Source organism: Dreissena polymorpha, chromosome 11 (assembly GCF_020536995.1).
Source record: "Dreissena polymorpha isolate Duluth1 chromosome 11, UMN_Dpol_1.0, whole genome shotgun sequence".
Classification (NCBI taxonomy): domain Eukaryota; kingdom Metazoa; phylum Mollusca; class Bivalvia; order Myida; family Dreissenidae; genus Dreissena; species Dreissena polymorpha.
This window is the reverse complement of record NC_068365.1, coordinates 51,294,657-51,312,109: the sequence shown is the minus strand read 5'-3', so window position 1 is coordinate 51,312,109 and position 17,453 is coordinate 51,294,657. Positions and strand designations below refer to the sequence as shown.

General features: G+C 37.2%; 1 protein-coding gene across 1 annotated transcript; it reads left to right on the top strand.

Moving 5' to 3' along the window:
• Nucleotides 1-2,303: 2,303 nt before the first annotated feature.
• Nucleotides 2,304-16,850, top strand: LOC127850090 (BLOC-1-related complex subunit 5-like). Its single transcript, XM_052382865.1, has 5 exons — nt 2,304-2,401; nt 9,800-9,925; nt 13,161-13,301; nt 14,288-14,508; nt 15,258-16,850. The coding sequence occupies exons 2-5, from the start codon at nt 9,808-9,810 to the stop codon at nt 15,483-15,485; spliced, it is 708 nt and encodes a 235-aa protein (XP_052238825.1). The 5' UTR covers nt 2,304-2,401; nt 9,800-9,807; the 3' UTR covers nt 15,486-16,850.
• The last annotated feature ends 603 nt before the right edge of the window (nt 16,851-17,453 follow it).

Here is a 17,453-nt window from a genome sequence, read left to right as displayed (position 1 = left end):
CATCCTCCACAGCCAAATAATGACCCACCTCGACAAACATCGGATCCTCACCGACCAACAACATGGGTTCAGGAAGAGGAGATCCACAGATAGCCAACTCATCCTTACCATAAATGACCTAGCCAAAGCTCTGGACGAGGGAGAACAGATCGACGCAATCTTGCTCGACTTTAGCAAGACCTTCGATAAGGTCCCACACGAAAGACTCGCCAGCAAACTAAGTTATTATGGCATCAGGGGAAGCCAGCTCCAGTGGATTCGCAGCTTCCTAAGTAACAGGTCCCAGCAAGTCCTGGTGGAAGGGAAGTCTTCCGACACAGCACCCGTCACTTCTGGAGTGCCCCAAAGATCTGTCATCGGCCCACTTCTCTTCCTCCTCTACATCAATGACCTTCCACTACAGACAACATCACCAACTCGCCTCTTCGCAGACGATAGCCTCTTGTACAGGAAGATCCGCTGCGCACAGGACGCAAAGGCCCTGCAAGAGGACCTGGACAGGCTACAGAAAAGGGAACGGGACTGGTTGATGTCCTTCAACCCATCTAAATGTGAGGTCATCCAAATCACAAGGAAGAGAAACCCCATCCGTTCTACCTACTCCATCCATGGTAGGGATCTCAAGGTAGTGAAGGGAGGAACATACCTCGGAGTCCATATCGACGAGAAGCTGACCATGAACACGCATGTAGCCACGACCGCAAAGAAAGCAAACAACAGCCTCGCTTTCCTCAGGAGAAACCTGACAAGCTGCCCACAGGATATAAAGGCACAGTGTTACCAGACCCTTGTCAGGCCAATCCTAGAGTACGCAGGAACTGCCTGGGACCCCCACACTAAGACAAACATCAACCAACTGGAAGCTGTCCGACCCGAGCAGCCAGATTCGTCAAGGGAGACTACCACACTACAATATAAAGAAGTGAAACTCCAGCTGCTGGAGCAGTATTGAATTTTCATTAAAAACAATTAGTTGGTCCTTTATTTAAGGCAAGTGACCGATTGCCCAAACAGTACAAAACAGCACAATACAGCACAATACAAACCAACATAAACACAAAATATGAATAAAGCTGGGGTCACCGCCTTGGAACGGTCAATGCAAAGCATTGGGGGTTTAAACCTGGTTATAGAGCGCTCAACCTCACACTTGGCCCAGCAATATTCATAATACATTCAAGTGTAAATAAAATTTAACGTCATAGCATTGTAACTCAAATTAAACAATAATAAAAGGGAATTAAAACGCATTCAATTTAATTACTATTTAATTACTCAATTGCATTGAAGATACAAGAGTAACAGAATTACAACTTTTTGACGAACGATCAAATAAAACTATTAACAATTGTCAACTACATTCCTTCTTTATAGAAAAGATTTGAGAATGTAGAATCATAGAGTTAATATCTCAGATAATCATCGCGCAAAAACAGGAAGAAGCAGCAATAATGGGTGTAAAAATTCCATATTAAGCAGCACCAGCCAAATGGTGGCAAACCTTGGGTGGCAGCCCCTTGCCGAACGACGCTCCAACGCCAAACTTGTAATGGTGTACAGAATAACACACTTCCTCATTGACATCCAACCAGAGACCTTCTTTCACCCGACTACCACAAGCACAAGGGGCAACTGCACACGCTTCTTGCTACCCTTCTGTCGGACAGACGTCTACAAGTACTCCTTCTTCCCCTCCGCCATCAGACTGTGGAACCAGCACCCATCGCCGGGCACCATAGCTGACAGCGTAGAGGCCTTCAAGAGGGGCCTGTCGGCGCAGCGATAGGCCCGAGAGGCAGATGTTTTTAACCTTTTAATCAGCACTGTATATAGTTGCGCGCCGTGCACACGTCCCTGTACATAAACCCCCATGTACGAAACTGCCCCAGAGGGGACCTGTACATTACTGGAAGAAGAAGAAGAAGAAGAAGAAGAAGAAGAAGAAGAAGAAGAAGAAGAAGAAGAAGAAGAAGAAGAAGAAGAAGAAGAAGAAAAAGAAGAAGAAAAAGAAGAAGAAGAAGAAGAAGAAGAAGAAGTATATTTACCGTACCCGGGGTTCATGTTTGTATATTTAAGAGTACCCGGGGTACATGTAAGTAGTACCCGAGCCGATTATGACCAATCGAGCGTTAAGCTCGTAATTAAGCGAAAATTTCAGCATTATACATGTCTGTCCGGTATGAGACAGGGTAGTGCAGGTATAATTCAGGGCTTACATCAACTGAAAGCAACTGACACCAGCTAGGAATTTTAACAGGAAAATTAGTGAAGTCTAACCATGAGCTGTTTTATTAATCTTTCGGGTCATTTCTTTCCGGCAGTTTAAGATGTAAACATAAAATCAATGAACTGGCGTATTTTTCTTCCTCCGTATTTTAGTTCAAAATCATTGATACAAAGGGTAAGTTATTCACAAACTATATCGTAAGAAGTCAAGTGGAAATAACTGGGATATAAATACTAAAAATAGGCGCCTGCCATTCTTGATATTACCCGTTTTGTAACTTATTTTCGCGTAGCACTAAAAAGTAAAATAGTAACAGACCCACATCATAATTAATACTAAAACCAATAAAAGCAAAGGTTTTGACAATTTACTTGAAATAATTGTACCAAAAACAAAGGTCCGACCAGCTTGTTTTGTGTATCTTCTCGATCCCACTTATTTTATAGTCCATATAAACTGACTACCAGAGCCTTTGATAATATTTGCTATGACAGCACTGGGAGTCCATATGAACCCCTTTATAAACACAACCGCAGTTCTGCGCTGCTATTCAATGTGTATCATTAAACAGACATTGTACTAATTAAGGATAGCGATGAATAAACTTCAAGAACACATAAAATTTACCCGGATGGCAGTCTACCAAGGTTATCTTTTGCATGCAACCTAAAAAACTCGACTATGTTTAAACACACTAATCTTGCTGACATGTTAATGTTGAAATTTTGAACAGTGTAAATGTTCAACATTTCTTTGACATCGTTATCAACCTTACCTAACTAAGCTACATCAAACATCACAACGTGCAAAAGATTGGTGAACTGCGACCTAACTGAAAGGGACACTTTTAATGGGCAACTTTACGACAGTTTTCCAATATGGTGGATATAGCGCACAAAAGAATAACAAAGTAAATTAAAAGCAATTATTTCATGCTTTAATGGTACCATTCGCATGAGTTGTGCATTAGACAGGTAAAAACGTTGATAAGTTTTCAGTGCCTTCCCCAGGATTTTTTTCAGGCGCCCCGGGGCCGATCGGGGATGGGTTCCGGAGGGGTGTCCCCTCCATACGTTGATTTTTTTTTAATTTTACGTGTCAATTCACGTTCTGTGGTGCGTTATAACTCAAAGAAAAACAGCGTCAAAAGACGTCTTTTGGTGCGCTATGACTCTTCAAAAAATTCCCCCAGTCATTTAAAAATATATTTTTTTTATATTGTTTAATTGTTTTAAAACTTTTCCGCACAGATAGTAAAATCCCGACTCGAACGATTCCCCAATACATCCGTTTCAACCTGACTATTACTGTATACTTACTATTTTTCAAGTTTCTATTTATTATCCGATAATCCCGTTTATTCCGTTTTTATCAATCTCTTTCTGGTAAATATTTACGATAAAAGCTTTCAGTTATTTCTTTAACACAAACCTTGCCATTTTTTAAGTGACTATTTATAGATTTGATGAAATATTGCGTCTGAATATGCGTCAATCCCCTGACCTGTTGTGTGCTTGTTAAAACGCTCAATACACGCCATTTGTATGCAATAGACGCGACGTTGTACATGCTGCATACTTTTCGCGCTCTTTTTAATTTAGAAAAAGATTCGACACAAAATAAAATTTGCACTGCTAATTTGAAGCAAAAATATTTAACGTTGCGGTAACATTTACATTCGGAAGTGTGTTTCGGATTAAAAACGCGTTAACATCGACTTACGGGAATGGGTTTCGGATTACAAATTTAATTATTCCCATTTGAGATTTCAACAAATATTAACCGTTGCGTTATAAATTCAACGATAATTTGTTTAAACACTTTACGAGTCGAATAAATGTTTTTACGGAATTATGCATGAAATTCACGTTGTCCACGAGGATCACGGCCGGTTGCCATCATCAGTCTTCTAACTATCGATTATCGGACGAAACATTTACAAGTGTGCGTAATTTATTCAACGAAAATTTGTTAAAGCGCATTCCGTGTCGAATAAATGTCAGAAAAACGAGGTTAATCAGTTCTATAAATGGACATGTTGAAATATACATGTACTGGAATTAAATAAATTGTTATCACATAATTGTAACCGGGAGTAATTTGCACAACTTACTCGCTATAATAATTAATTGTTTACCACTTGCAATTAATTTCTCGTATTAATTATGAGTCGTAGGTAACACTTGTTTACAGTAAAAAGGTGTGATGATGATGCCCGAAACCATCTTTAATGTTCTGTACTGTACTAATTACCGGTTTATATTACTCAAATGGTACAACTTCTTACTAATCAAGCTGCGAAAAACTCTTACTTTATGCCCGACGTCAATCAAAAATAATGGTCGATAGTTAACCCCGCCCTCATAAGCATTCTCGTAACCAATTGGACGATGAACTTCACAGTTTGACGACTGGAAAGTTACCAGATACATCCTTGTCAGCATTTAAATGACCGTGTAATGTGGCTAGAATAATCGATACGCGCGTCATGCTATTCTCTTATCAGTGGATTATCCATTACCCCATGTGGTGTTTATGGCGATTAATTGTGAAAGTAGGTACCGAGTGCTCTTTTAAAACAGGGAATATTGATACACTGATAGGGAAACCTTGATTTTTTTGGACAATCTCCACTTTATTTTACTGAAGAATACACTGATCGGAAAATTTCAAGCGCCCCGGGGACTCTGATTTCGAAATTCAAGCGCCCCGGCAAGGGGCGCTTAAATGGCCTGGGGAAGACCCTGGTTTTTGCAGTATCAGTGTACCTTAGCCCTTGCAGTGGTTATAAAATTTTGCACCTTAGGACAATAGACAGCCCATTGCAGCTCCCAGGAACCCTTTGGCTATGTTAACATAAACGATCGCCAAAATCGCATTTGGCAATTACAATTCCCGGTTGGCGATCAAAAATAAGATTTTCATGACTTTGGCAATTGAAAAACTGGACCCTCTGATGTTCAAATGCACTCTCTTAATCCCTGTTTTCAGGCCGTATAAATTGCCAGAAACATCGGCATGAATACACAGATAAAACCCTTACTGGAAAGGCCAGATGGGATAAATTCATAAGAACAACCGCTTTGTTTAGGTCGATAATTCGCATAGTTAATCCCTTAATTGGTCACGCTTTACACTGCGACCAGACTTCCGAACATAAGGATTACTCGGCGATTCACGTTAGAACTGTATCACTGAAGCGTGTCGTGTAATGACCAAAATGTCATGAGAAATTCTCGTGTAACTTTCCAGTCGCCAAACAGTGATGTTCCCCGTCCAATCTGTTACGAGAGGTGCTTATGAGGGAGGGGTTAAACTTAAAGGCGGTGTTAACTGGCGACTATTATTTATTATATATTGACGTTGGTCATGAATTAAGCGTCTCATTAAACAATAACCGTTAAAAGGGCCTTTTCACGTTTTGGTAAATTGACAAAATTAAAAAAAGTTGTTTCAGATTCGCTAATTTTTGTTTAAGTTATGATATTTGTGAGGAAAAAGTAATACTGAACATTTACCATGCTCTAAAATATCCATTATATGCATCTTGTGACGATTTAAAAACCTGAAAATTATAAAGCGTTGCAACGCAAATTGATTGTATAATTTGGAGAGTTCTGTTGTTGCCGTTATATTTTGTGAAACTACAAAGGTTGCTTATATAAAGTATAAAATACTTCTCTGATTGTTTTGAGCATGGATGGCTGAGTGGTTTAAGTGGTAGACTTTTACGCCAAGACTCCAGGGGTCAGTGGTTCAAGCCCAGATGAGGGTTACTTTTTTAGCTCACCTGAGCACAACGTGCACATGGTGAGCTTTTGTCTGTCGTACGTTGTCCGTTGTGTGGCGTTAACATTTGCCTTGTTACCTCCCTATAGGCCACATTTATTGTCCAATCTTCATGAAACTTGGTCAGAAGATTGGTCTCAATGATATCTTGGATGAGTTTGAAAATGGTAACCTTTGCTTGAAAAACATGGCTGCCAAGGGGCGGGGCATTTTTCCTTATATGGCTATAGTAAAATCTTGTTAACACTCTAGAGGCCACATTTATTGTCTGATCTTCATGAAACTCTGTCAGAAGATTCATCTCAATAATATCTTGGACCAGTTCGAAAATGATGCCGGTTTGTTGAAAAACATGGCCGCCAGGGGGCAGGGCATTTTTCCTTATATGGCTTTAGTAAAACTTTGTTAACACTCTAGAGGCCACATTTATTTTCCGATCTTCATGAAACTTCTTCAGAAGATTTGTCCCAATGATATCTTAGATGGGTTCGAAAATGGTTTTGGTTGCTTTAAAAACATGGCCACCAGGGGGCGGGGCATTTTTCCTTATATGGCTACATGTATATATGGCTTTTGTAAAACTTTGTTAACACTCTAGAGGTCACATTTATTGTCCAATCTTCATGAAAATGAAATTTGGTCACAAGATTGGTCTCCATGATATCTTGGATGAGTTTGAAAATGGTTGTTTTTGCTTGAAAAACATGTCTGCCAAGGGGCGGGGCATTTTTCCTTATATGGCTATAGTAAAATCTTGTTAGCACTCTAGAGGCCACATTTATTGTCCGAAACTTGGTCAGAAGATTCATCCCAATAATATCTTGGACAAGTTCAAAAATGATGCCAGTTGGTTGAAAAACATGGCCATCAGGGGACGGGGCATTTTTCCTTATATGGCTATAGTAAAACCTTAATGTTAACACTTTAGAGGCCACATTTATTTTCCGATCTTCATGAAACTTGGTCAGAAGATTTGTCCCAATGATATCTTGGACGAATTCGAAAATTGTTCCAGTTGGTGGAAAAACATGGCCGCCAAGGGGGCATGGCACATTTACTTATATAGCTATAGTAAAACCATGTTAACACTCTAGAAGCCATACTTATAGCAATAGTAAAACCATGTTAACACTCTAGAAGCCATACTTAATGTCCGATCATCATGAAACATTGTCAGAAGATTTGTCCCAATGATATCTTGGACAAGTTCGAAAATGGTTCAATTTGCTTGAAACACATGGCCACCAGGGGGTGGGGCATTTTGCCTTATATGGCTTCATGAATCTTCATGAAACTTTGTCAGAATATTTGTTTAAATGATATCTTGGATGTGTATGAAAATGGTTCTGGTCTGTTGAAAAACGTGGCTGCCAGTGTGTTCACTAGTCATGAAAGTTGGTGAGAACATTTTGTTCTAATGACATCTTGGGCTGCAAAGAACATGTCAGTTCCTTTCCTTTCAGGTGAGCGACTTCGGACCTTTCAGGCCCTCTTGTTTTAAATTTTAATTTTGATTTTTTACTGGAGCTTTTTATATCCAAGGTTAACATTTATCAATATAAAGCATTTAATGACAAACTTCAAAACATGCCAAAATCTGTGAAAAGGCCCCTTTAAATTCCACGCATCGAAAGCTTGCGTGATGCAACATACCACATGCTGTAACTAAATATACCATTATACGTGCAACTCAATATTGTAGTATTTTATAATGAAAGAAATTACATCGGAATTAATGCACATGATGGGAAAGTATTGACCTATTGAAAATATAGAAAAAAATATGTCAATTTACGACTTGTACATTGCAGTATATGTATTTCTAAAGAGGCAAACAGCACCAGACTACGGTGTTTGACAAGTACCTTCGTAAAAAATATTGGTGAGAGGGGGAAGCGAAAGGAGTCTCCCGTTACTGTCTATACATTAAAATGAAATAAAATGAAATCTCAATAAATGAATGCCGCATTTAATTTCAAGTGAAAAATAATAAATATTTTAATTAAAAGTAGTTTGCTTGATAATAATTATGGTATTGTTTATTCTGTTTAAGTATCGCAAACTAAGCGAAAATTACACTCATATATAGAGCAAATTAGCTTGTAAGCTGAGGGTTGTCATCGTAAAGCTGAAATTTGGCTACTGCTTTTTTTTCCTTAGCGCCAACCTAGCTTTGGGTTATAAAGCTGAGAGTTGAATAATTGTAACTTACCTATTTTGTAACCTTTAATTTATTCACTTTGTTTAGTTGACATCGCTATTCTCGCTGTATCGCTATTTCTGTGACATTTGAATTGTTCACACACACACACTGCAGAAGTGCTGTTTACACGTCAGAATTTGTGACCCAATTTCCATTTGCTGTAAGAAAATAGTATCAACTTTTACCTGTTGTTGTTATCCATCAGAAACACTTTTTCTCACAAAATTTAAGGATATTCTCATTTAAATTATCAGTATTTTAGCTTATTTTCAACTTGTTAAATCAAATGTTAAATTGCTAATACGAGGAAGCAACTTTAGGTGCATCTAATGTCCAGAAGAGATGTTCATGTATTATGATTGTGGTGAGTTCATGACCGTTAAACCCTTGATGTTCATATTAATATCAATATCAATGTTTAAAGGGATCTTTTCACGCTTTGGTAAATTGACAAAATTGAAAAAAGTTGTTTCAGATTCGCAAATTTTCGTTTTAGTTATGATATTTGTGAGGAAACAGTAATACTGAACATTTACCATGGTCTAATAGAGCCATTATATGCATCTTTTGACGATTTTAAAACCTAAAAATTATAAAGCGTTGCAACGCGAAACGATTGAATAATTTGGAGAGTTCTGTTTTTGTCGTTAAATTTTGTGAAACTACGAAGATTGCTTATATAAGGTATAAAATACGTTCAGTATGTGTACTCGGCGGAATAGCTCAGTAGGCTAAAGCGTTTTTACTTCAGGACTCTGGCAGGACTCCAGGGGTCACTGGTTCAAAACCTGGTCCGGGCAATGTTCTTTTCCTTTTTTTAATTTTATTCTTGATTTTTTACTGGAGCTTTTACGATCCAATGTTTACATTTATCGATATAAAGCATTTAATGAATAAGTTAAAAAATGCCAAAATCTGTGAAAAGGCCCCTTTAATAATAGCTTTTACTTTACAAAATTGAAGCATCATTGAAGATATTATTTATCATACCACCGCATTGATATCCGCCTGATATAACGTTGGGTGATATATTTTATATTATGATTAACAGGAAGTTCTTAAATCAGTCATGTGTTGAGGATAGTCATATTACTCGGAATCAACTATAAAGTACCGGTAATCATTTTTAGTAAAATCGAATCAGATGCTGTTCTTGTTGCATTTCATGTTCAAAATTATATTACATCTGTTTTGTTGAATCTGATTAGATTTTACTAAAAATGATTACTTTGTTGTTGATTCCGAGTAATATGACCACCCTCCACACAAAGTGAACTTAATTTGAAGGAAAATATTTTATCTTTCTAATCTTCATGACTATGGTCTCATTGTCCATAAAAAAACACAAAAAAACATACTATATAATCACAATAATGAATTCATTCAATGAAAAGGACACATAAAAAGGATGTTTGTAATATTTAAATATAACAACATTGAATTTTCAGCATCTGCGGGCAGTATTCTTGTTGTTAGACAGCAATTGTTTTGTGACATTTAATAGCACATGCTGACCATATTCTGCAGACAAGAGTTGGTAACTCTTTCAGTGTGTTAAGATATTGAAGTTTTTTATCTAGTCCTAAGGATGGGATCAGAACAAAGCAGTCAGCCCCCAGCCGGCGCCCCAGGCAGCAGCATCAAGTCACAGAGAGACGAGGACATACCATACACCTCGTATGCAATCAGCAAACCTATCTCTGCAGGTGTGAGGCTGGGAACATGTGTAATTCTAAAATCATAATTATAAACAGATAATAGGGCAGTGCTCCAGCTAGGCCTTAATCGAAGGGCGCCGCGCCCTGCCCTCCCGAACCTCCGCCCTGCCCCCCCGAACCTCCGCCCTGCCCCCCCCCCCCCCCCCTCAAAAAAAAAAAAAAAAAAAAAAAAATTTTTTTTTTTTTTTTTTTTACATATGATAATTCATAAATCTCTTATTACATTGTAATTAGTTTAATCCTCATTGTAGACATTATATTTGAATGGTTTGATAATAATGGGAATAATACAATTATTTATAACATATAAATTAACATGCAATAGAAAGCATTCCAGAAACACCCGCGCGCTCGAACGTGCCCTTTTCACAAAATACTGCGCGTCGAAAGTGCCCTTTTCACAAAATACTGCGCGTCGAAAGTGCCCTTTTGCCAAAAAAGCCACCCTGCCCTTTTCAAATTCTAGCTGGAGCACTGATAGGGTATGGGAACATTTCTTAACCCATTCAGCCCTAGTGTCGTATATATGCGTCCAAATAATCAACAGTGGAGTTCCTAGCGTCGTATATATGTGTCCAATAATCTACAGTGTGAATTCCTAGCGTCGTAAATATACGACAACTTAGATGTAGCTCTGAATGCCTAATGACTTAAAAATACGTCTGTTCATATTGGCATTTAAATAAACAGCTATTTATTTGCAGTAAGTTTTTCAACCTAAGAAAATTCTTGTAACAAATACTTTCATAATTTGGAAAATGATTTTGTTTTATCATTTCTGGTCAAAACCCTGTGCAAAAAAAGATAAAAATAAATAAATTAAGTCATGGTAACTCATGTTGTTTTTTTTATAGTTATTTGTATTCTATTTTTGTATTTTATTTCATTCTACATTTTAATTAAGTTTTAATATAAGCATATTAAGATGTTCTCGTTTATTTATTTTTCATAAAATTACTTGCAATTGAAACATAACTGTGCTTATTAATGTTTGTTTTTATTATAAGCAATATCTTATTATTGTTTATATGTCATTTAATTATTTATTTTGTTTTATTTTAAAATAATTTTAAAAGATTGTTTTTATTCATTATAACAGTTTCTATTTGTAAAAAGTGTATACATAGATAATAATGGTATTGGATAAATTATTTGGATATAATTCAATGTTTTTTTATTTGATAAGTTATGCAAGATTTCTAAATTTTCATATATTACTACATTCATTTTTAAATTGGAAATATAATAATAAAACATCTGTCACATAAACCGTCAACAAAGTAACAATACTTAAAAACACTATATACCATTTCACACCACTAAAAGTAACAATAATCAGATAATCTGTCAGGCATTCAGAGCTGATGAGGGTCCTGATTAGCTAGGGGTAGATAAGGCTATTACTGATAGGGGCTGCCTAGAGATAAGGCTGTAGTATGGAATGAGTTAAACTGGACATTGTACAAGACTCATTATTTCTGTTCTCAGCTACATAAATATATTTATGCCCCCCTTCGAAGAAGAGGGGGTATATTGTTTTGCACATGTCGGTCAGCCCGTTCGTCCGTCCACCAGATGGTTTCCAGATTATAACTCAAGAGCACTAAGGCCTAGGATCATGAAACTTCATAGGTACATTTATCATGACTGGCAGATGACCCCTTTTGATTTTCAGGTCTCTAGGTCAAAGGTCAAGGTCACAGTGACTCTATATAGTAAAATGGTTTCTGGATGATAACTCAAGAATGCTTAGGCCTAGGATCATTAAACTCTATAGGTACATTGATCATGACTGGCAAATGACCCCTATTGATTTTCAGGTCACTAGGTCAAAGATAAAGGTCACAATGACTTGAAACAGTAAAATGGTTTCCGGATGATTTATCAAGAATACTTACGCCTAGGATCATGAAACTTCATAGGTACATTGATCATGACTGGCAGATGACCCCTATTGATTTTCAGGTCACTAGGTCAAAGTTCACAGTGACTCGAAACAGTAAAATGGTTTTTGGATGATGACTCTAGAATGCTTACGCCTAGGGTCATGAAACTTCATAGGAACATTGATCATGACTGGCAGATGACCCCTATTGATTTTCAGGTCACTAGGTCAAAGGTCAAGGTCACAGTGACTCGAAACAGTAGAATGGTTTCCGGATAATAACTCAAGAACGCTTAGGACTAGGATCATGAAACTTCATAGGAACATTGATCATTACTGGCAGATGACCCCTATTGATTTTCAGGTCACTAGGTCAAAGGTCAAGGTCACAGTGACTCAAAACAGTAAAATGGTTTCTGGATGATAACTCTAGAATGCTTACGCCTAGGTTCATGAAACTTCATAGGAACATTCATCATGACTGGCAGATGACACCTATTGATTTTCAGGTCACTAGGTCAAAGGTCAAGGTCACAGTGACTCAAAATAGTTAAATGGTTTCCAGATGATAGCTCAAGAATGCTTACGCCTCGGATCATGAAACTTCATAGGTACATTGATCATGACTGGCAGATAACCCTTATTAATTTTCAGGTCACTAGGTCAAATGTCAAGGTCACAGTGACTCGAAACAGTAAAATGGTTTCCTGATGATAACTCAAGAATAATTAGGCCTAGGATCATGAAACTTTATAGGTACATTGATCATGACTGGCAGATGACCCCTATTGATTTTCAGGTCACTAGGTCAAAGGTCAAGGTCACAGTGACAAAAAACGTATTCACACAATGCCTGCCACTACAACTGACAGCCCATATGGGGGTCATGCATGTTTTACAAACAGCCCTTGTTATGATGTGTTTCTACAAGGAAATTAGGCTTATTGTCAGCTATTTTGTTTGATATATTACATAACTGAAGCGCATGTCATTAAATATTTAACTACAAATCTGCTTCTGACCGTGTTGTAATGGAATTCAATGATTGATCCAATATGTAGCGGGAGTGCCTTTCGTATTTTGTGAGACCTACCATATAAGTAAATCAATAAAAGGATACTGATAGACTTATTGCCATGGGCCTGGCATGCATTATTGAAAGAAGTAGTTATTTTATGTATTCACTGTTCAAATAATTAAAAGGTTTCTCTTAAAAGAAAATCAAGCCATTGAGCATGATAAGTGACACTATTATTATGGAGCATATTACTTCACTTCACTCCACAAGTTATCCTTGTAATTTTAGGATATAATCATTTAGAGAATATTATTTCTTAGATTCCCCAAAGAACTCCCCCCGTAATCAAGCCAATCGACAGCGTGCAGCCACGATGCCCTCCCACCGAGAGATGCAGACCCGGGAGTACACACCCAAACATAACATCGTCGTTGTTGCTGATGGACAGTCAATTATTAAAGGTTGGCATGTAGTGTAACCATGAAGAATACATCCCCGGACAATTTATCATTGAAGGTTGGCATGTAGTGGAAGACTAAAAAATAAGTCCAGGGTTATACTGTGCATGTTTGCTGAGTTTAGCAAGGTGGTTTAGGTCTGAGTTTTTCCAAATATGGTGTTATTTTCACATGCTGATGAATGAAAAAAATAGCAAATAGATGAAAGTGTTTGGTGTGTTATTTTTAGCTCATCTGAGCAGGAAGTGTGATGTCTGGTGTTGAGGGTTGTGTGGTGGTATTTGTCAACATTGTCAACATTGGTCAGAATGTTTATCTAAATAAAATTTCTCAGCAAATCTATGCAAAGTTCAAATATGAGTCACAAGTGTCCAAGAATTAGGTCACCACTCACCCGGTTGAATCCTTGAAAAATCTTTTACCACTTTAGAGGCCACATTTACTTGGTCAAATTGTTTATCATATTTAGGCCAAAGTTTAGGTCAGATTAAAACTTGTTACCCCTCTTTGTGCTGCATTTATTGCTCATTCTTGACTGAGTTTTGTCAGAATGATTATCTTTGCCGTGTTTGAATCTGGGTCAAGTGGGATCAAAAACCAGATCATGTGGTTGAATCTTCAAAAATTGTTGTCCGTTAACTCATGTGAGTGCTAAAGGGTCATCATGGCTCTCATGTTATTATTTCAATAGTTCTTTATAGCCTAAGTTATTAAGGCATGATACTAAAAATGCAAGTATTGATAAAATGTTTTGAAGCTTTTAATTTAGATTATGTGGAAACCTGGATATTGATTCTTACATTCGTGTTACTATTTTTTCTGTCAAAAGTTTTCAAAAATTCCCCTAACATATTCTATTTTTATCCCTCCCCAAAGGCGGAGGGATATAAAATTGGTGTTCACGGTCAGTCTGTCAGTCCATCCGTCTGTCACAACATTTTGAATTTGGTTGGAGTTATCAATTCAATGAATTTGCTTGTGATCAATAGATCCTGATCCTGAAATCACAAAACTGAACACGATCCCTGTGATCTGGCCCATACTGAGAGGGTCCTTGAACATCCCTACGAGTTCCCGTGACAACGAGGTTCAGGAGAAGATGGACCCCAAGCACCTGCTGGCTCTCTGTCTGCGCTACCAGGACCATCTCAAGCAGATGGCCGAGTCCGTAGCCTTTGATCAGAATGCACTCTGTATTCGTATCAAAGAGGTGATAATATGAGGTTTATATGCAGTTTTAGTATAAGGATCAAATGAAATAGATGCTGATGCAAGGCTTTGCTGCAATAATGCTGTGTAAAGATTTCTTGGGAGTTTAAGTCCCATGAAATCTTGAAGCAATAGGTATTAAGTGACTTTCCTGTGCATCTGTCTTGTCTTACCTTCCACAACAGTAGTGGTTTCCTTTAGCGCTAATATTGATTGCTGCGTCCTTTGAAACTTACACATTGATGCAGTTGATTGTATCGTTTCCTCTGGCACTAACATTTATTTCCTTATCATTTGAAACTGTCACAGGTACTGTTTTAACATATTCGCATTCTTTATCTGCCCCTTTTAAGCTACTTATATTAACCTTTACCTTATTTAGAGCAAGAAAAGTTTAGATTCTATCATTTTGTCTGGAAGCTTTTGTTTTGAGAAATGTATACCACGTAATAATAAATGTCATTGTAGAAATTGAAAACACAAATATGTGGTTCAAATGTTTACTTAAACTCAAAATATAATTACATGTATAATGTGATTGTGATGTTTGGTATGCTTGGCACTTTTTTTAAATCCAATTTGTGTGACCAAGAAATTGTTTGTGCATATAGTACTGCAGAATTCATTTTATTTCGTTGATTACTTCATTGATATTATTTGTTTATGTGATACCGTATCTCTGATTGTTGATGGAAATCTTGTAAATTGTCGATGATGCTTTTGAATTTCAAGTGCTTCTGTCCATTTCAGATTGACTTAATCATACAGAAATTGATGCAGAGCATGTCTGAAAAGCAAAGGAAATACGCAAAATATGCCGACCAATTCCAACGCACATCAGAAACCGTGCTTGTTCTAAATCGTATTAAAGACACCATGAATGATATCATGCCCAGAATGGAACAGTTGAACAAACTTTTGCCACCTGAGGAACAGTTAGAACCATTTCAAATGAAAGAACCACCCAGAGCATCATAGGATCATTCTGTTGTTGTTTTTTATATGAACAGCTCTCTGGGAAAACAGGGCTTAATGCATTTGAGGAAAGTGTAGTCTGCACAGGCTAATCAGTGACAAACCCTCTGCAGAGAGACTGGATTTTTGTTAAAATTATTTTCTTTTAACAAAAGATTCCATCAAGTGAAAGTGTCGTCCCTGATCAGCCTGTGCAGATTGCACATGCTAATCTGGGACAACACTTTACACAGATACATTAATCTCCATTTTCCAAGAGTGATGTTTATATAAGTTGTTGATATAATGTTGTTGGTGTTTTTATCAATGTTGTGATAGTGTTTAATGTACTGTTTGTTGTTGTTTAGACATTCCTTTGTGCCAGGGGCTGTATTCCAGAATCATGTTATGTGAAATCTACACCTTAAAATCATCATGTTCCTGCATTTTATTATTTGGATGAAGGTAAAGTGTTTCATTTGAGGCTGAAAAACAGATGACCATGAGGGTTGCAGAGAGCTCAAATGAGCCTGTCTATGGGAAAAAGGGGCTTAATGCATGAGCATAAAGTATCCTTCCAGATAAGCCTGTGTTGACTGCACAGGATTATTTAGGACCATACTTCTCTTCTAGAATGGATTTTCAATTAAAAGTTGCCTAAATGTTTAAATGTTTCAGATATAGCATGATGTATTTTATCTAAATCCAACTATCCCTTTATATTCTATTTATCATATTATAATGTCCTGATCAATCATGTTAATTTATATATTTTAAAAAGTATTCCTTATGGAATACCTTACAATATTGTAAAACATTTTTTGTACCGATTTTATTTTTTATGAAATGTTGGAGATATATAGCATTTGTACAGATTTCAAAACAATCAGTGGAAAATGTGAAAAAAAATCCTTTTAACTTGTGTCTGTATGCATAACCTTGATTAATCGACAAATGCTATGAAAAACACCTCAGCAAGTGTGGTCACATTTAATATATGTCAACCAACTCATTTTTATACATGGTTGATCAGCATGGTTGTCGCACTTTCATAGGATTAACTCTTTCAGTGCGGGAACCGAATTTTTAAGGCCTTTGCAAACAGTTTGGATCCAGATGAGACGCCACAGAACGTGGCGTCTCATCAGGATCCAAACTGTTTGCTATTATGATAGAATTCTTTGAATATAAATCGAAGAAAATGCGAATTTTATGAATTCAGCAGACGACATTTAAGCAGACGACAAATTTCCCAGCATGCAAAGGGTTAAGACAAATGAACTTTGCCATGTCTTTCCATTCCTCTGTATAATACGTCTATGTTGGACACTTAATGCAAAGTCAAGGCTTGGTATCTTTGAATACTTCAAAAGTAAAATGTCGAACTGATACGTTCATTTTGTGCAATATATTTTAGCTCAACTGAGCACTAAGTGCTTATTGAGAGCTTTTTGGATACCATGATGTCCGTGGTCCCTCAGTTTGTTTAGTGCATGCCATATTTTTATGGCCCCTTTCGAAGAAAAGGGGGCATATAGTGATCGGACTGTTCGTCCGTCTTTCCGTCACACTTTGCGTTTAGGTTTCGAAAAATGCTCATAACTTCTATGTCCCTTGAGATATAACCTTCATATTTTGTATGCATGTGTATATGGACAAGGCCTTTCCATACGCACACAAATTTTGACTCCTGTGACCTGGACCTTGAACTTAGGGTCCGCGTTTAGGTTTCGAAATCTGCGTTTAGGTTTCGAAAAATGCTCATAACTTCTATGTCCCTTGAGATATAACCTTCATATTTGGTATGCATGTGAATATGGACAAGGCCTTTCCATACACACCCAAAAAATTACCCCTGTGACCTTGACCTTGAACTTAGGGTCCGCATTTAGGTTTCGAAATCTGCGTTTAGGTTTCGAAAAATGCTCATAACTTCTATGTCCCTTGAGATATAACCTTCATATTTGTTATGCATGTGTGTATGGTTAAGTT

Coding starts and splice junctions, on each gene's coding strand:
- LOC127850090 (XM_052382865.1), top strand. CDS start 9,808: ATGGGATCAGAACAAAGCAGTCAGCCCCCAGCCGGCGCCCCAGGCAGC. Junction 9,926..13,160: donor CAGCAAACCTATCTCTGCAG/GTGTGAGGCTGG, acceptor ATTATTTCTTAG/ATTCCCCAAAGAACTCCCCC. Junction 14,509..15,257: donor TCTGTATTCGTATCAAAGAG/GTGATAATATGA, acceptor TGTCCATTTCAG/ATTGACTTAATCATACAGAA.